Source organism: Ctenopharyngodon idella, chromosome 14, assembly GCF_019924925.1.
Source record: "Ctenopharyngodon idella isolate HZGC_01 chromosome 14, HZGC01, whole genome shotgun sequence".
Taxonomy (NCBI): domain Eukaryota; kingdom Metazoa; phylum Chordata; class Actinopteri; order Cypriniformes; family Xenocyprididae; genus Ctenopharyngodon; species Ctenopharyngodon idella.
The window spans coordinates 8,465,645-8,485,326 of record NC_067233.1 but is presented as its reverse complement, the minus strand read 5'-3'; the positions used below and the strand labels follow the sequence as shown (position 1 = coordinate 8,485,326).

Sequence of the window (19,682 nt, the reverse complement as noted above, 5' to 3'; positions counted from 1 at the left end):
TGGTAACAGGGTTGAAGCAGGATTGCTTTGGACACTTAAGATATATCTAAAATTAATTAATAAAATAAATTAATAAATAAAAAACCCAAAAGGTATTTATTTTATGGAAAGATAACTCAGGCCTTGGTATTGATTAAAAAAAACAAAAAACAAATATAAACATTAAACTAAAGGTAAACAATATTCAGTGCCATACAAACAAAATTACATTTGTTGTATAATTCAGGACAAAAAAAAAAAAAAAAGACAGCTTGGCATACAGCACATTCACATTAGTGTTGTGAAAAGTACCGACCGCGATATCAAGTCGGTACTGAAGTTTTAAAAACATGATGCTTTGAGCGCTGTTGAGCAGATTCGTAAACACCTCTGATTGGCCTTTGTGTTTACACGCTCATCAGATATGTCTGCGATTGGCTACAATGATCAACGCACGGGAGTGTTTGAATTTGAAAGCGTTTTGAAAGCAGGAGCCGCTGATAGACGCCTGCTTTCAAATGCTCCCATGTGTATCTGCACAAGCACTCAGTGAAGAGAGTCTATTGAGCGTCACTGATGTCTATTTACAACATGTTTTTGAAGCATTGATCATTGTAGCCAATCACAGACATATCTGATGAGTACGTGAACACAAAAGCCAATCAGAGGTGTTTACGAATCCACTCAACAGTGCTCAAAGCATCATATTTTTAAAATTTCAGTACTCCCGGTATCGCAGCCGGTACTTTTGACAACACTAATTCACATTTGTTTGGACAGATTGTTTGGCACATCAATGACAGTAAAAAAAAAAAAAAAAGAGCAAACCAATCAGATATTCAAATAATTCCCTTTTCAAAAAAAGTTTGCTTTACAAAAGCAACGATTGCACAATAGAACCAAAAACAAAACGCATTATAAAATATTTAAAATTACATGCTTGACATCCACCAAATTAACACCAATTAAAACCAATAAGACTGCCGCAATGAAGAAAAACAATTGTAAAATGAATTAAAAAATCTGCATTTCTTGCTGGTTTTTCAGATAAAAAGAGAGCTGCTAATTGTTTGGTGTGAGCACAGCATGCAACCGCTGCTGCAGGTTCAACAACATGCCATTCTGGATCAGCTGTATTGAAATTGCAATGAGAAAATACCTATCAGTGCACACCCTACTTCTTGGGCTCTAGTGGACCAGTCAACTTGAAGTTTATGCCGTCTCCCGGCAGCGGGGAAGGTATCAATGGACAGAGCCAGCAGATGTACCAGTACTTGCCCAGGCATTCCCTGATGTTGCCCAGCACTCCCAGGCTGTAAGGCTTCCGTGTGGAGTACCACTCACGTGTGGTCTGTCCCCTCAGCATCAGAACCACGTGAAAGAAGAGGAAGGCAGCAACCAGTAGGAAGCCCACTACACAAGTGTCAGCAATGAATGCAAAAGCAAACGCCCGTGCCGTCACCTGTCCTGTGAGTGGAGAAAAACGGATGTTTATGGTATTTTTGTGACAATTTAAAAGGTGTCATATAATACATTAATGCATCATTTTATGCACAAATACATTATGACTTCCCCCCCTTTTTTTTGCTGTACATATACTAACATTCAAAAGTTTTTTTAATAGGCTTTAAATTCTTTTATACTGTCTTTAATTTTGAGTTTAAGTATTTATGCTCACCAAAGCTGCATTTATTTCATCAAAAATTCAGTAAAATCAGTAATATTGTGAAACATTTAAAATAACTGTTCTCCATTTAATACATTTTAAAATGTAATTTATTCCTGTGATGGCAAAGTTGAATTTTCAGCATCATTACTGCAGTCTTCAGTGTCACATGATCCTTCATAAATCATTCTAATGTATGGATTTGGTGCTCAAGAAACATTTCATATTATCATTTTCAATGTTGAATTCAGTTGTGCTGCTTAATATTTTTGTGGAAACAATGATACATTACATTATCAGGATTCTTTGATGAATAAAAAGAACATAAATTATTTTATAACTTTATAAATGTCTTTACAGCCTTGATCAACCTGTCGCATCATTGCTGAATAAAAGTATTAATTTCTTTCAAACATTAAAAAATAAAAATCCTACAGATCCCAAACTTCTGAATGGTGGTGTAACTAATGCTTTCCAAGACTATTAAGTGGGCCTAATTTTTACATTTTTAAGATGTCCTCATCTATGTTATATATTCATTTAGCAGATTCTTTTATCCAAAGCAACTTACAAATGAGGACTGCAAATATCATCCGACAAGATTAACATGTATAATATTGGATAAACATTGGATGGATAAACATTTCCACAGCACACTCAACTCTCGTTTCAAAAGACAGAGGAAAAATTGATTTCTTGTGGCATTATGGATTTCTCATAGTAATAGCAGACACTCATTAGAAACCTCATACTCACCAGAGACGAGCATTATCCAGGGCATGAGCAAAAGCATGACACTGTGAAAAGTGACACCCTCTTTTAGGATGACAATGAAGACCTCGGCATTCATGACTACTGCATAGAGCAGCCCTGCCCACATGAAGAACAAACAGGTCAGGAAATACCGGTAATTACGGAAGCCGACACACTGGCCAAAAAACACACAGTGGTGATCACGGCGCAGCACACACACGTTGCAATCGTGGCAGTGCGAGCATCGTGGAGGAGTGTGTGTCTCGCAGCTGTAGCAGTACCTGTCATAGAAGAGGAAAATATCACTTAATTGTTTACGGACTTTTGACTGAATTGGTGAATACCACAAAAGTATTAAATAAAACAAAAAACAAACCAATTACCTCCACCCTTGACCCAATGCATCTCCTCCAAGAAACACTCCACGGATACTTGGGTTAGTTTTCACGAACAATGAAGCATTCCAGGTTATATTTCCCAGCATGAAGTACTGAGCGAAGAGATGCATAGTTTTCCATATGGTGGACCACTCGGTCTTCTTCTCTGCTGGCTCAAAAGGAGCTTCCACCAGCACCAGATAGCTGACCTCAGCAGTGATGGAGAACACCAGAAAAGCGTTCAGAAAGATTGGCAGATGGCGACCGGTTGACTCCACCTTACACCATACTCTACTCATGAACCTAGCCATGTTTTCAGCTTTAAATCATCCGCTGCGTGAGACACTACCTGCTCAACCTGTTTGCTTTTTTACCTGTAAAGCCACTCGATTCTCGTTTGCTCGAATCTGATCACAAAAACAGAAAAATGGCCAATTGAGAGAGACATTAAAATCCTTAAAAAGTATTTTGGCTAAAGGACATTATAGAAGCTGCAACAAATAGGAAGCTTTTGGAAGTAGTTATGAATAGGACACTGCTAACTCTAACACATTACTTTGAATGTTCCAGTAACATTGTCAACAGATATCGAAACTAGAAAACTAGAAACTATAAAACACTCATACGACTTTATATACTTATATAAATTGATACCGACCTGTCATTCCATTCAGAATATCGTTTCGACAAGAAATACTCTCTCTGCTGGTTGCTGTCTCTCGCACAATGAACTGCTACTGAAGGCTAACAACATTCGGCACATGACAGGTCTGTGTTGCAGCTGAAACGGTCCCTCTGACGTAAACGGCACTCTACAACAGTTCCACTTAGAAATAAGGGGGTTGTACAACTCTCTCTCTCTCACTCACACACACACACACACACACACACACACACACACACACACACACACACACACACACACACACACACAATTAGCTTAAGAATGGGGACATTGCCTAGACTTCTATTGTTTTTATATATATATATATATATATATATATATATATACAGATAGTTATAAACCTACCCGGTTAAACCTACCCATCACAGAAAATCTTTCTGCAAAAAAAAAAACAAAAAAACAAAAAAAAAAACTTTTAATTACAATCCCCTGGTTTCACAGACAAGGTTTAAAGGGTTAGTTCACCCAAAAATTACAATTCTGTCATTTATTACTCACCTTCACGCCGTTCCACAGCCGTTAATCTTAGGAACACAAATTAAGATATTTTTGTTGAAATCCGATGGCTCAGTGAGGCCTGCATAGCCAGCAATGACATTTCCTCTCTCAAGATCCATTAATGTACTAAAAACATATTTAAATCAGTTCATGTGAGTACAGTGGTTCAATAATATTATAAAGCGACGAGAATATTTTTGGTGCGCCAAAAAAAAACAAAATAACGACTTATATAGTGATGGCCGATTTCAAAACACTGCGTCAGGAAGCTTCGGAGCGTTATGAATCAGCATGTCGAATCAGTGGTTCGGATCGCGTGTCAAACCGCCAAACTGCTGAAATCACGTGACTTTGGCGCTCCGAACCACTGATTCGATATGCTGATTCATTATGCTCCGAAGCTTCGTGAAGCAGTGTTTTGAAATCGGCCATCACTATATAAGTTGTTTTTTTTTTTTTTTTTGGCGCACCAAAAATATTCTCGTCGCTTTATAATTAATATTGAACCACTGTACTCACATGAACTGATTTAAATATGTTTTTAGTATATTTATGGATCTTGAGAGAGAAAATGTCATTGCTGCCTATGCAGGCCTTATGGAGCCATCGGATTTCAACAAAAATATCTCAATTTGTGTCCCGAAGATTAACGAAGGTCTTACGGGTGTGGAACGGCATGAGGATGAGTACTAAATGACATTATTTTAATTTTTGGGTGAACTAACCCTTTAAGCTAGTCCTAGACTAAAATGAGCTGTTTTAACTGAAAGCAACTTGCACTGACATGTCTTAAAATTTGTCAGTGCCATTGTTTTGTCTAAAGATACACATCAGTAATGTTTTTTTCTAGGGTATGTTTATAAAAGCAACTTTACCCTAATTGAAATAAGGCCTAATCCTGGCAAATAAAATAAATTAAAGTTTAAATTTTCAAGTTATTAATTTTACATTCACTGTTACATTTTTAACACAATAAAAATCACGTTTAAATCACGTTTAATATAGGCTATAGACAGACACGGTTTTCCTTTGACCACCCCTTTCCTTTCCGACCCCCTTTCGCAAAGAATAATCCCTAATCTGATAATCCGCACTGCTGGTTGTTGAGCAGATTGCCATTCAGAGCGAGTTTAACATGACATCATTTACAAAGGGTGAGGAGGAGCGGCATGACAATTATCAAAGGAAAGTGTACGAGAATATACAACACAAGTGAGTGACCCCTCGTGTGATCGTGTGACTTTATTTTGTTCGTTTCGTCCCTGCCCCAGATCTGTTTCTACCTGTCTCGGAGTTATATTTACTCAAGTTCTCTATATAGAATAGTTTAGTTTGTGTTAAGTGTTGTGTGGTGCACGTTTGCCATGATATTGTGAGTTAAATTCTAATAAGTGATTGAATTCTTATTTCCTTGTGTTAGTGGTCTGCCGTATCGTTAAATCCAGGAGAGGGCGCTATTGTCTGTCAACAAGTGTAGTAAAAAATCGAAATACTACAGTTATAGTTAACCCAAAACTGACAATTCTGTCATCAGTCATTTACTTTAAAATTATGAAACAATTAACATTACCTGTAGGATGTTATGTAGACTCGTTTTATGGTAAAAAGATGCAATGAAAATGAATGAATGCTTATCACATCTCCTTTTGTTTTCCTCTGAAGAAAGTAAGCCATAGAGGTTCGAAACAACAAGACAATGAACTGCTTTTAAATCATTCTGTAGTCTGTTTAACATTACTAACTTTTTCTGAATGTTTATCTGTATCTCTAATATCCAATCTCTGTAGTCAGCGAAGAAGGATGCAGCTTCAGAGTGATTTTCAATCACAACAGCGAAATCATCGCCTGTAAGAAACCTATCCATTCACCGAACATCCTAACATAAATATTTATTGAATTCAGAATTTTCGAATAAATGGAATGTGTTGTCTATGGCATTGTGCTGCTATGTAATGAAATGTTTACAAAAAAAAAAAAAAAATCCTAAAGCCTATCATTTTGGAACCAATGGAATCAAGAATTCTATATAAAAATCAGTAAGATTCTACTGGATAAACTAGATTTTTCAGGTTATCAAGAAGAATTTGACTTCATTTTTCATCTTGATTTAGATGCTTGCATTCGTTTTGTTTATCGTCTATGAATGAGTTCATCATGTTTTTTGTTGTGATATAGCAACAGGGCTGCCTGGCTGCAGGGCCGCTGGTTGGAAATCAGTGAGCAGGAGCGCAGGGCTCAGATCCATAACCAAAAGCTACTGCAGGACTTTCAGAGGGCACAAGACACACTCAATGACATGTTGGCCCGCACCGAAGCCATGAACAATATACGGGTAAGCAACCACGCAGGACTTCCCTGCCCCCTTCCATAATTTACAGTGTTGAAGAATACACCTGTATTGACGGAAAATGTCCTTGCAATGTCATCTCTTCTCTGATGAAGTGTGCACTGGTGTGAGAGTGGGCCTACAATCCCTCCGCTCCAGCAACCTGCCAATCACATGAAATGTCAATTAGCAAATGACCACAATCCAATCAATTCACAAAAGACAAAATCAAGTCCTGCTCTACATTTTTTTTCTTCTTAAAAACAAAATGGTTCATTACATTTTGGCATTGCATGTTCATGATTATTTTTTGTTGTTGAATTAACCTACACATTTGCTCTTCAAAAGGTTCAGTATGAACAGTATCTGGAAGAGAGCTTCCCACAATGGCAGAAAAGACTGAAAGACATAAGAGCTGCTGAAAAGTCCAAGGTGCTTTTTTAAAGGGAAAGTGATGTGTTTAAAAGGTGTAAACTTGTATTGATTGTGATGTTTGTATCCAGCAGGTACATCAGCACTTAAAGAACTATATTCAGCAGATGGAGGAGGACGAAGGTATGAAGACTGCTCACAGGTCTGACTTTAGAGGTCACCCTCTGTCCTCCAATTCTCCAAATCTATCTCAAACTTCTCACACCATGAAAAACACTCAGACAGCAAATGGTAATGTGCTTAGCAAGTTTCTGTTATATCATATCATCAGCGTTTTTGAGGAAACTGTTAACACTGCCCTTTTTCTTAAGACATCAAGCAAAATGCTGAAAGATGCAACCCAAATGGCCATCATCCTTACTTTCCACCCACTTGGTTAACTGGCTCACAGCCTTTTATTTCCAGATCCCCCCAAAACAATATTCCAAAGGATTACAAAAACATTCAGAACATTCAAGCCTTGAATCATCCCTACTATTCTTTACCTGGCAATTCACTCCATCAGTCACATTCTCTAGTCCAGCAGAAGTCACCATCAATGGACCATCTATGGGCCGGTATAAGGCAAGGGTTTATGCCTACAGCTCACTTCACTCCTACTGGTGCTTCTTGGCCACGACTTCCTGTGCTGAGCCCCATGATGTGGGGTATGATGGATGTACCAGAACCCAGTGAGGAACGAATCCAACGCAGTGAGACAGGCAAGGAAAAGGTGGCAAAAGAAACACTGAACCCAAATGAGGAGAGTTGCCAGAGACTACAACATAGGAAGAATGGGAAAGAAAGTGATCGGTCTGAGCTAGACTGTAGGCCAGGTTAGTTTTGTGAAATTTGGTAACTTTCCATTGATTTGTTTCTCATTTGGAAAAATATGACATGATATTAGTTTAATGTAAACAAACTGTCTTTATAAGTCTGTGTATATTTTGTATGCTTAAAGTGCGTCTATCAACTGACCATGAAGAAAGTAGTGAAGGCGGCGCTGTGCCCTCTGAAGTCACGGTTTCTGGGATGCAAAAGAGGGGAAAGAAAAAAAGAGTTGGGACCAAATCACACTCCACAGAAAATGATAGCAATTCTCAAGGGTAAGCCAAATTAACAATAATTTTCACATTTTTATCAATCCATGCAGACTGCATCTAAAAGATGGATCTTCTTAGGGCTGCCACGATTCCTTGATAAAATTTGAGTGCACGATTTAAAAAAATCCTCGATTGCAATTTACCTGTGTTGATTAACCGGCAAAATACCGGAAGTGGTGCATTCCACAGACAAGAATCCATGAACTGCATTGTTAGACCATTTTCTAAGCCTGCACAATATATTAAAACCATTTAAAATTCTGAATATAGGATAGTGCTATTGTGAAATCACAAAGGCTGCAATTTCTTTCTTCTGCTGAACACAAAAGAAGATATTTTGAAGAATGTCGGTAACTAAACAGTTTTTGGGCCCCATTGACATCCATAGTATTTTTCCATAGTATCAACTGTTTGGTTAGCCAAGTTCTTCAAAATATCTTCTTTTGTGCAGAAGAAAGAAATTAATACAGGTTTGGAACAACTTGAGGGTGAGTAAATGATGACAGAATTTTCATGTTTTGGGTGAACTATCCCTTTAAGTAGCTTTTAAAAACATTACTAGTGTGCATCTCGAGACAAAACAATGGCACTGACATATTTTAAGATATGTCAGTACAAGTTGCTTTCAGTTAAAACAGCTCAAACATGCATTTAAGTCAGTTTTTGATACATTATTTGAACCAATTATTATTGCCTCTTATATATGTATTTTAAATCATTTTATAAAACAGTTCCTGTCCTTGATTCTGATTGGTCAATAGCTGTGTTTTATTCACGATAAAACACGGCTATGATTGCTTCACCCAACGGTTCTGTGTATCACTACGCAACACCATTAGCAACGTAAACTAAATTGAAGCTTACTGTATTATATAGAACTAGAAGAGTATTGTGAGAAAGAGATCAATTGAGCGATTTATTACCTGCATTAAGATTTAGCATTTTCCTTCAGGTCAGTCCTATATTCATAATAAAAAATCTGTTTAAATGTCTGATGTATTATTTTGTCCTTTTAACAGTTAAGGGGTTTTCCCATGACTGCCAGCGCTGGTCAAAGCATTTGTCAGTTGCGTCTTGTTCCGTGTTCACAACAATTCAGTCTTTTCAATGTAAAAGTCTTCGCTACTGACTGACGCACTCATAAAGACAGTCTTTGCCGCCATCTAATGGCGTAATAATGTAACTTCTGTTGCTGTTCATGGTCAGGGACTATTTTTTCCGGCGGAAGGAAGGCTTTTAGTTAAAGTTTACTTCATGAAAGTTGCATTGATACATATTTTTGGCTTTAATATTTGTATTGTGTGGCAACCGTTTTATAAAAAGCAATAAGGTACATAACAACTCCGCTTCGCGTCGTGCCTAACAACGCCCTTCAGCCATGACTTATTCATGAAACAGCACTAGCCTCAAGTACCTTATTGCTGTTATAAAACGGTTACCCTTATTGCTTACTTAAAGGGTATTGTTCACTTAGGTCTGTTTTTATTATCATTAAAAGATCAGATTACTCGATTAATCGTCAAAATAATTGATGGATTACTCGATTACCAAAATAATCGTAAGTGACAGCCCTAGATCTTCTATAAGATTTTGAAAACTATCAAAACATTTATATCTCATTGTAACATCTTTCCACAATTATCTGTCGTAGCTCTTCCACTATGTCCCAAGATGCTTTGGATAGCCACTCGGACACAAAAATCAGCAAAATACTTAAAAAAACATCTAAGAAGTATAGCAGCAAAGAATCTATCATCACTAAGAAGAATGTTGGTGCAGTGATGCAATATGAAGAGGAAGACGAACAGGAAGAAAGCAGGAGCCAAGAAATACTTCCAAGTAGTGTAAGCTCAGAAAAGAAAGATGGATCTGAAGGACTCAACATTAGAGAGGAAGAGGATTTTGAAGGAAATGATGACATTCATGTTGCAGAAGAGAAAATATGTGACAGAGAAGTTGAAGATGAAGAAGAGGACGAGGAAGGCACAGGTGGAGAGGAGGAAGCAGGATTGGTTGATGAAGCACTGGGGGATGATGAAGAAGGGAGTGAGAAAGTGATGGGAAAGTTAGATGGGATTGAACCCAGTGATAGAGAAGAGCCAGAAGGGGAAGGAGATGTTCCAGAGGACATTCCAGATAGTGAAGATGGAGGAGAGACAACGGAGGAAGAGGAGAGAGAGAACAGTTTTCAAGATGAAAAGGAGACCAGAAAAACTCAAGAAAATGTAGAGGATGACAAAAAAGTTAATACTTCAGACAGAGACATTCACAAAAGGTGTATATTTCAATTTGTGCAAATAATACTGTTCAAGAATATTTATCACTTCTTGTTATTTTTAAAATGAATCTTCTCCTTATTGGATTAATACTGACTTTCTGCATAGTCTTGAAGAGTTGTATGCAGATGAGACTGAAGATGAAGAGGTTTGCAATCAAGAAACAGAAGATGATGAAGATGAGGTTGTGGTTGAGAAAGCGTACCCCTGGTCAAGAGACCCTTTTGAGGATCACACAAAATGCCCTGATGATGAAGATGATGATATTGAAGGCCTTCTCAACCCTGTCAACTCCCAAACACAGAAGTGAGTTTTGTTGTATTCTGTACTGTATTGTATAGGTTTTGCTCATCAGGACTCTCTCTAACCTTCATTTATTCCCACAGGGAAGATGACATGGAGGAGACAGACCAATCAAATGGTATGTATAAAATATAGCTGCAGTACAGCAAACCTGCAAACTATAAGGTGATTTCAGGGTTTGTCATTTGAGATTGACTCGAGTTTACCCTACTTAGAAACTAAAAACACAGGAATTGTTAAAGGGGACCTATTATGCCCCTTTTTAGATGTAATATAAGTCTCTGGTGTCCCCAGAATCTGTCTGTGAAGTTTCAGCTCAAAATACCGCACAGATCATTTATTATACCATGTTGTAAATACCCACACTGCAAAAAATGCTTTTCTTACTTAGATTTTGTCTTGTTTCCAGTCCAAATATCTAAAAATTCCTAAATCAAGAAGCATTTTCTAGACAAGTAAAAATTATTGTCTTGTTTTCAGAAAAAATAAGTCAAAATTAAGTGAGTGGGTAAGCATGGGGTATGGGGTAAGCAAAATAATCTTGTTTTCGGTTTGAAATAAGATTATTTTGCTTACCCTGTTGGCAGATTATTTTGATTGTTTTAAGGGAAAAACCTTAATTTTGACTTATTTTTTCTGAAAACAAGACAATAATTTTTACTTTTCTAGAAAATGCTTCTTGATTTAAGAATTCTTAGATATTTAGACTAGAAACAAGACAAAAACTCTAAGTAAAAAAAGCATTTTTTGCAGTGCATTTTTGAGTGCTAGCGAAAACATGATGTTTTCGCCTTTAAATGCAAATGAGCTGCTGCTCCCTGTCCTCTTTCCAGGAAAGCGCTTCATTCACAGCTCCTGCCTGCATCGGATACTCTGCCAAATACTAAAAAGACATCTGCTTGGTTTTGATTATCATCTATATCGTGATCACACTCCGGGACATTGCAGTTCTTCTACATCATGAACAGGGCTTGACATTAACACCCGCCAACCCGCCAAATGCAGGTAGATTTCAGCTGTGGTGGGTAAGACGGACACTCCCACTAGCCACTTTGGCGGGTTGAATATAATTTCAGCCTACAGTCAAATGAAAGGTAGCTAAGCTCGTCGTAGCACAAAATTACAATCCGATCACTATTCATTATCGATTAACTTGCAGTTAATGAAGGCGGGATAGGCGGAATCGCGCTGAATGACACACAACAGAAGCGCTCTCTCTCTGTCGCGCGCGCGATCAGATCTGCTTGCGCCTGAATAGTCAAATACACGCGCACACAGATGTCAAATTGCCCATCGTGTGGAGTACCCCACATGGATACAGTCGGTTATGGCTTAAGTGTACGTAAGCAGGTGGGTAAAAACTGGATGTGTCAGTATATTACGTACATGCATTCAGCAGCCCAATTAAATATCTCTATGTCATTAATGTTAAACAACAAAAAATGTTAAATAAATGTTAAATAAACCTACTGTATCTGAAAAAAGAGTTTAGGCTATTTAATTTACTATTGTATTTGTATCTTGATTTAGGTGGTCAATCTGCATTTGAAAGTTTGAAAGGGTTTTAAATCTAGCTGATCAAGTAAAATGACTCAAAATCAAGTAATTTTAGCATGCCAAATTCAACTTTAATCATATATAATGTAATTTACCAACAGCAAAATTGTGGCCAGTGAAAATGCTGAGTGGCTAGCAACTTTGGAAAACCACTAGCCACAGTAGCTGATGAGCAAAAACGTTAATGTCAAGCCCTGATCATGAAAGTTTTATTATCTGCACGCATTTTAAAGCTATATCAGTTTGAACTTCTATCTATCTATCTATCTATCTATCTATCATTGTAACAGTGAAATTTGACTAGTGGAATTTTGTTATTTGCATTTCATCTTTTTGTAATCTTATCTTTATTAAATCCAGATCAACACTCAAAGGAGGAAAATCAACCACAGAAGAACCATCCTGCAGCCACAGATGAGTCAGTGGAGTCTGATGATGAGTTTGACCACTTCTATGATTAAACCAGAAACTAGAACATAAAGGTGGGAAATAATGGAAAGAGGAAAACAACAATGGATGAATACATTGGACAGAAGCTGCAATAACTCGATGCTTTCAGAAAATGAACAAGGTGCACACCCTAAACAGCAGCCTCAGACAGAGAGCCACAAGGCCGAGCAATGAATAGAGGAATCAGATTACAAAGGGATGAAAGAGGAAGAAAGGGATAAATAGATGCTGGGTGTCCCTCATCTTTTTTTTTTTCTTTTTGTTATTTGCTGGTAGCTTATCTGACTGTCCTGAAAGCACCACACCACTGTCACTCTGCAAACACAGGTGGATCCAGAGATGAAGAGAGAATAATAGAGGAGATGAATAGTGGATGACATTAAATGAAATAAGCCAAATTATAGATTTTATTCTGAGCACATAGTGTCACTTTTATAAAACAGAAAAGTGTTTCTTTAATCTGTTTTATTTATGTCCTATTGGGAATCAAAGTGTTTGCCCTGAATTCTTCGGCATTAATTTAAATGTAGCCAGAGTTTGAGCGCTTTCTCATTCAGATAGGGAGCGTGGCCTGAAGCGAGGGGGGATGAGTGGGGGTTCGGACGAAGAGGGGGTGCTAAGGGAAAGAGTACAGGCCTGTCACTGCCTCTGACTGATGGCTATTTGAACAGGCATATTTACCCGAGCCCCTGTGAAAGGAGACGGAGGGACACTAACGGAGACGCGCAGGCACAGACAGGCAATAAAAAGCTGGCCACTGTGTAAACAACGTGGCCTCGTCTGTTCGACCGCTGCCATGCCAACAGGGTAGCTTCCACTTTTCAGCCAATCACATGCCAGCTTTTTGACAAGTGGAACAAAACCCCCATCAGATGTTTTAAGCAGCCATTGACGAAATGTTAATAAAATAAAATATTATCTTCTGCGTTTGGGTAGTTGATGCGGTGTGACATGCTGTACCGTTTTTTAAACAGCATTTTGTAATTCTTTTATCATTACTGCGCATGCAGCTTTTTTATGTCCTATGAATTGTGTACTTTAAAACTTTAAAACTTTAAAGCAAAAAGCTGATCATGAATGATGTAAAGCTTAAACGGAATGGTGACCAACAAATAAATATACACTTTTGAAGCAATTTAATTACATTTATTCCTTTTTATTTATATATTATAAAGAATTGTATTAAATTATTATTTTAAGATTTATTTATTAACACAGTAGCTACCGTTCAAAAGTTTGGGGTCTGTACGATTTTTTTTTATGTTTTTAAAGAAGTCTCATATGCTCACAAAGGTTGCATTTATTTGATCAAAAATACAGTAAAACAGTAACATTGTGAAATATTATTACAATTAAAAAAAACTTTACTGTAATTTGTTTCTGGGATGGCAAAACTGAATTTTCAGTGTCACATGATCCTTCAGAAATCATTCTAATATGCTGATTTGCTTCTCAAGAAACATTTCTTGTTATTATCAATGTTGAAAAAAGTTCAAGTGCTGCTTAATATTTTTGTGGAAACTGTGATACATTTTTTCAGGGTCCTTTGATGAATATAAAGCTCAAAAGAACAGCATTTATTTGAAATATATTTTTGTAACATTATAAATGCCTTTGCTGACTCTTTTGATCAATTTAATGCATACTTGCTGAATAAAAGTATTATTTCTTTCGAAACTAGTAGTAGTTACATTCATATAATTTCAATGACCAGTAGTACAGTCATGATGATCATGTTTTTGATACCATAAATTCAACTTACATACATTTAAGCAATTTTAGCTTTTTTCGAGTTTGACAAACAGTCACCTGGCAGCAGACCCCTTCCTCCCGTCCCACCCCCCTCACAGTCTGCATCCACAGCTGGCCTACTGATGACCTACAGACAGCATCTTCACACTCTACAAATCACAATTCACACCCCTGTATTGCTTAGAACTGAATACACACACAGCCAGACTTTTCAGATATTTATAAAGCAACAGCACAGTCATCCATCATATCAGCATACAGCAGATTCTGAAGACGGGCAGCCTTCGAAAGAAGACAATTACCATCAAAGGAACCGTTCACAGCCCTGAAATCTCATGAACTCCTCACGTCTCGCCCTCTCTCTGAATCTCGGACGCACACTGAGGGGTCTGTGGCTTCTGCTCAGATCGCTGTGGGTGTCCCTGTGTCCCATTGTTGAGAAGACACTGCTTTAGGGAGGTCCACCATTAAGACCAGTGTCTTCCTTTTGTTCTCATACACTCAAACACAATCCTGCTTACCCAGGAATCAAAGGTTAGACTAGGAGGGGATGGAGGGGGTCGCAACCTTTCTGCTGCCAGTATTCAGCCCATCAGACAGTCAAAATCGCAAGCCATGTCTGGACACTACTACCCTATCATATATCATCAGTAAATCAGTAGTTTGATTAGTTTGTGCAGAGACATGTTGGCACCATAATTATACTTTTATTTCAAACGCATTTACTAGTAAATATGCAAAATAATCCTAATAATTATCTAATAATTATATATATATATATATTCTGCCTGTTTAGAGACATGTTAGTGTTAGAAATATGCATTCAGACTCATTTACTAGAAAATTTATATGCATAATATTCCTATATTATCTAATTCATTTTCATAACTTATCATTTATTCATTATTTTCATGATTATTTATTGTTCAGAATCTTCTGTTTATGTGTCTTGTCCATTTTATTCATTTTTTATTGGTTTCTAAAGGTGGCTACTAGTTTTCAGTGTGGCTGTCTTGGTTAGTGTGAGGAATGTTAGGGCAGGAAATGATGTTTATCTTTTACAATGTGAGCAGGACAATACCTCCGTTGAGTTGATTCTTCCCCAAACACTCTCTTGAGGAATTTCAAAAATGCAGCAGAATAATGTGAAAGCTTGAAAATGTGATATCTTGCACCTTACACCAGACATGCAAATAATAGAATTAACACCTTTTGGAATGTTTAAAATTTTACTTGGGATTTACAGCAAGGAATTCATGTTGATATGTATCTTCAAACACCTTCAATTCAATTGAATTTATCTGAATCATTCACAGAGAATCACAGAAATCCTTTAGCATCAGATAACAGATACTTCTCCAGCTATGGGGCGTCCATTAACTAATATATACAGCAATTATAAGTATCTAAACAGAAACGGATTCATTTTTAATAGCCCTTATATGCTACAGAAGGATGATCAGGAGGAACTCAGAAGAGGAGCAGAACACATGCTAAATCCAGGATAGTAAACGGAGTCTCCAGCATATGAGGTGAAGTTGGGATGGGAATTTGTCTGGCAGTAAACCGGGTAGCTCACAGGGGTCTCGCAGTACTGTAAGTCCATAAGTCGTGGGACAGAAATGGGGTTTTGGGATGTTGATTCACAGTGCAAGCTGGTTTCCACAGAGGCTGATGGCACAGACTGCAGGTTAGGGGTGGACATTGTTGGGAACGGGACACTCAGGGAGTGTGTTGAGATATCTGGAGTCTGAGTAGGAAACAAAGTGTGTGAGTGAGTAAGATGCTGAGGAAGATGGGAAGAAAAAGGTGCTTTGGTGGTTGGATAGGACACTGATAATATATCTGAATGCTGTGTTGTGGCGTCACTCGAAGGAGGTACAGGTGATTTGCAAGAAGAGATGACTGTCTTGACCTCCACCTTTTTTTTCTTCCCTTCAACTTTCACAGCTTCCCCATCCGAATTTTTCGTTGCTGATGGCGACGTCGCCTTTTGGCACTTGAAACGCTTCTGGCGACGCATGTAGCAGCCGTTTTCGAACATGTTACCGGAGTCAGGGTGCAGGGCCCAGTACGAGCCTTTCCCTGGCGAGTCTGGCGATCTCGGTACGCGCACGAAGCAGTCGTTGAACGACAGGGAATGGCGGATGGAGTTTTGCCATCGCTGTTGATTCTGTCTGTAATACGGGAAGAGTTGGCGGATCCAGTCGTAGATCTCGTTCAGAGTCAGTCTCTTCGCTGGTGATTGCTGGATTGCCATGCAGATAAGAGAAATGTAGGAATACGGCGGTTTGGCATGGCTTAAGGTCCGTCTGTAAACTGATTTCAGTGCTGGAAACTCAGGTTCATTGGAGTTGCTTTCAGCGTATCCTTTGGGATTTGGTGGAGGCAGTATCCCCACTGGGCTTTCAAGCCTCCCGGTGTTTCCCGCAGCTGCTGAATCACACGATGGGCCGTAACTCAGGTAGTGATGCTCTGGGGGGGAATATCCTCTAGGGCCCAGAGGCAGACTGTCTGCTCCATAATACACCTGCAAAGATGAGAAATGATCATTATAATTGAAAAGAACATTATTATTGTAATGTGAGGGCCAGAGTCAGAAATAAACCAAGGCCTTGTGGCAAAAATGTCCTGTAAAAAAAATCTGTTATCTAATATTTTATATAAATAAATATAAATCAAAGGCATTGTTGTTGAATGTGTCACTAAAATTATGGCTTTTTCTTTAACCAAACTATTAAAACTGATTAAATCTAAAATAGAATGAGCTATATAATTTAAAATACTTTATAGTTTTCTGTTTATAGTGTTGATTGTGTGCATTATTTTGATTTTATAATTAACAGCCATCAAATTTACTGTAGTTCATTTTCAAATAAAGCATGATAGGCTACATAAATGGATATATGGTTTATATGGTTAAAAAAAAAACTACTTTACATAAAGAGAAATATCAAATCAAAAAAAAAAAAGAAAAAAAAAAAAGAGGCTAATAGACAGTTTAATATTCTCCCTTACAGGACTGAGTGAATATAAAAATGAGACCCTGGACCACAAAACCATAAGTCATAAGTCACACGGGTATATTTGTAGCAATAGCCAACAATACATTGTATGGGTCAAAATTATCGATTTTTCTTTAATGCCAAAACTCATTAGGATATTAAGTAAAGATCATGTTCCATGAAGATATTTTGTACATTTCCTATCGTAAATATACGATTTTTGTAAGTAATATGCATTGCTAAGGACTTCATTTGGACACCTTTAAAGGCGATTTTCTCAATATTTAGATTTTTTTGCACCCTCAGATTCCAGATTTTCAAATAGTTGTATCTCAGCCAAATCCTAACAAACCATACATCAATGGAAAGCTTATTTATTCAGCTTTCAGATGATGTATAAATCTCAATTTCAAAAAATTTACCCTTATGACTGGTTTTGTGGTCCAGGGTCACAAATTTGCTTGCTCTTTTACCATTTTGGTAATGCATTATTTGGGTCATAAATATTAATATTAACTCATTAATATTGGACATTGAGTGTGCATCATTTGGACTTATATTGCTGACGTCGGCGTCCATAGATCCCTGCCTAACCTTTATTTCATAACCAAACCTAGGCGCCTTTGGTAACGCCATGTAAATGTATTCTGACCACCCACCCGGCCGATAACCCCATTATCCGGCTAGTCCGGCTTTTCTTCTCACCCTTGTTTTGTCTCTTTTTAAGTCACTCACCGTCCGCCTTTTTTCTATCTCATGACAGAGGGGTGTTTGGGGGCGCGACTGCTGTTCTCAGTTGTTCTTTTTTCCCCAAATGGACACCGTTCGTAATAATTCGGCCCTTTCAAGTCGGAACCCCGCTTTCGTGTTTCGGATTCCGAAACGCCCCTCTGGTTATGAGCCCGTGCTGGGACGATTGTAAGTCATACACTAGTGTCAAAGCGCGAGACATCCAACACAATCACAGAGTCAATCAATTAACTGCTGCGAGACCACACACACACACACACACACACACACACTGACGCAGACAAGATGAAAACACACGTATAACCACGGGAATGTTAACGTGACTGCGTCATGCAGATAAAACCTTCAAACGGATTCAAGTCACCTGTTCTAGCTACACTATTATTTTAAAAGGATTTGTTCTCTTGTTTTGACTGAAAAAATATGTTTGAATGAATTAGAAGAATTCTAAAAGAAAACAAGCTATAGGCCTATGTTTGATGAATTTAAGATTAGTTTTAAACTAAAGGCCAACGTGTTTATGCGTCAATTATGACATATAAACACGTCATTAATATGAAAAAATAAACGTTAGCAAGTTATATATATTTATATATATATATATATATATATATTACTAGCTCTATTTAGCTATTTTGGAGAATAAATATTTACTCGCAAAACAACTAACAATAAATACGAAATATCAATTAGGTATTATGAATGAGAAATTACAGGTAAATCGAATGAAATGTTTTCTCCCATGGGGAACATACCTCGCTGGAGTAATATGACATCCATTGATCGCCTCTCTCACGTTTTACTTCGTCAATCATGTCTTCTGTTATTCAGCTAAATAATTAATTGCCAAATAATGCAAAATTCCAGAGTGAATTTTAAATAAATTATATTTAAATCTCAATTTGGATCACAGAGCATTTGGAAATCCCACACTATGTGTGTAAACTGCTGTAGGAGTCCAGTCAGGAAAGTTTGGAAGTGTGTTGCTCCTCACAGACTGAGTCACATATATGAGTGCTGATCTCCCGCCCTCTGACCAGCGTCCTGCCCACCTCCTGCCCTCTGCACCGTACACACACTAGCCTACTACACTGCTCTATTGACATTATTTTATTCAGCAATTACACGCCTTCAATAAAAAGATAATCTGAAATTTTATTGTCTCAAAATGGCCTGACAGTTTTAGGCCTAGCCCAAAACATTGTGTTTAAACGACTTAAAGTAAACGTTCGAGATACAACAATGGTCAGATTATCTCTGGATAATGTAAAGTTACAATGTTCAAAGGGCTTGAAATTTCTTTCTTTCTTTCTTTCTTTCTTTCTTTCTTTCTTTCTTTCTTTCTTTCAGCTTGATAAAGACTAATAATCTAGTAAAGGACTAGTAAGCAAAGGAGCTTGGGGCAAAAATAACACTAAAATTGACAAAAAATCTTTTTGGTTTTGCAAGAAGAAAGAAAGAAAGAAAGAAAGAAAGAAAGAAAGAAAGAAAGAAAGAAAAAAAAGAAAGTATATTATTTTATTTTACTATTAATATATTACTATTATTATACTAATAATTTTAATGTTCTACTCTAGGTGTAATTATATATTATCTCCTAAATAAGCAGTTTTAGTTGTTTTATGTTTAATATATAAAATTCATTTGTGTAATGTGAAAAAAAATGATGATAGTTAGAAAATAATTGACCCTTAAAAGGTGAAAACTCTTCCTGAAGTTCAGGAGGCAAATATTGACTCTTAATTATTTCCTGACTCTGATCATCACTACTATAAAGACGTATATAGACCT

At 37.4% G+C, this 19,682-nt stretch overlaps 3 protein-coding genes across 6 annotated transcripts; 1 reads left to right on the top strand and 2 right to left on the bottom strand.

Annotated features, from left to right (window-relative positions):
- Positions 1-69: 69 nt before the first annotated feature.
- Positions 70-3,600, bottom strand: zdhhc24 (zinc finger DHHC-type containing 24). Its single transcript, XM_051860308.1, has 4 exons — positions 3,434-3,600; positions 2,782-3,182; positions 2,402-2,679; positions 70-1,446 (listed from the first exon to the last, which is right to left on the bottom strand). The coding sequence occupies exons 2-4, from the start codon at positions 3,084-3,086 to the stop codon at positions 1,154-1,156; spliced, it is 876 nt and encodes a 291-aa protein (XP_051716268.1). The 5' UTR covers positions 3,087-3,182; positions 3,434-3,600; the 3' UTR covers positions 70-1,153.
- A 1,834-nt stretch (positions 3,601-5,434) lies between these two features.
- LOC127494263 (protein starmaker) lies at positions 5,435-12,938 on the top strand. 3 transcript variants are annotated; one of them, XM_051860012.1, is made up of 11 exons: positions 5,435-5,623; positions 5,746-5,805; positions 6,134-6,290; positions 6,633-6,716; positions 6,791-6,947; positions 7,028-7,531; positions 7,657-7,801; positions 9,450-10,073; positions 10,183-10,380; positions 10,461-10,495; positions 12,295-12,938. In XM_051860012.1, exons 2-11 carry the CDS (start codon positions 5,759-5,761, stop codon positions 12,393-12,395), a joined length of 2,052 nt encoding a protein of 683 aa, XP_051715972.1. In that variant the 5' UTR covers positions 5,435-5,623; positions 5,746-5,758; the 3' UTR covers positions 12,396-12,938. The 3 variants fall into 3 exon arrangements, with proteins under 3 accessions (XP_051715972.1, XP_051715970.1, XP_051715971.1); XM_051860010.1 differs by having other exon boundaries at positions 6,788-6,947; XM_051860011.1 differs by lacking the exon at positions 5,435-5,623 and having other exon boundaries at positions 5,648-5,805; positions 6,788-6,947.
- A 2,418-nt stretch (positions 12,939-15,356) lies between these two features.
- foxa (forkhead box A sequence) lies at positions 15,357-18,847 on the bottom strand. Of its 2 annotated transcripts, none has more exons than XM_051860005.1 (2): positions 18,647-18,847; positions 15,357-16,666 (listed from the first exon to the last, which is right to left on the bottom strand). In XM_051860005.1, exons 1-2 carry the CDS (start codon positions 18,704-18,706, stop codon positions 15,596-15,598), a joined length of 1,131 nt encoding a protein of 376 aa, XP_051715965.1. In that variant the 5' UTR covers positions 18,707-18,847; the 3' UTR covers positions 15,357-15,595. The 2 variants fall into 2 exon arrangements, 1 of the variants encoding a protein (XP_051715965.1); XR_007924832.1 differs by lacking the exon at positions 18,647-18,847 and adding an exon at positions 17,877-18,198 and having other exon boundaries at positions 16,531-16,666.
- Between the last annotated feature and the right edge of the window lie 835 nt (positions 18,848-19,682).

Bases quoted from the DNA above. Each gene is read 5' to 3' on its own strand.
- zdhhc24 (XM_051860308.1), bottom strand. From the start codon at position 3,086: ATGGCTAGGTTCATGAGTAGAGTATGGTGTAAGGTGGAGTCAACCGGT. The intron at 2,680-2,781 runs GTAATTGGTTTG...CTTCTATGACAG, and splicing joins GCATTGGGTCAAGGGTGGAG to GTACTGCTACAGCTGCGAGA. The intron at 1,447-2,401 runs GTGAGTATGAGG...CTCCACTCACAG, and splicing joins CTGGATAATGCTCGTCTCTG to GACAGGTGACGGCACGGGCG.
- LOC127494263 (XM_051860010.1), top strand. From the start codon at position 5,759: ATGCAGCTTCAGAGTGATTTTCAATCACAACAGCGAAATCATCGCCT. The intron at 5,806-6,133 runs GTAAGAAACCTA...GTTGTGATATAG, and splicing joins CAACAGCGAAATCATCGCCT to CAACAGGGCTGCCTGGCTGC. The intron at 10,074-10,182 runs GTGTATATTTCA...CTTTCTGCATAG, and splicing joins GACAGAGACATTCACAAAAG to TCTTGAAGAGTTGTATGCAG.
- foxa (XM_051860005.1), bottom strand. From the start codon at position 18,706: ATGATTGACGAAGTAAAACGTGAGAGAGGCGATCAATGGATGTCATAT. The intron at 16,667-18,646 runs GTATGTTCCCCA...TCATCTTTGCAG, and splicing joins TGTCATATTACTCCAGCGAG to GTGTATTATGGAGCAGACAG.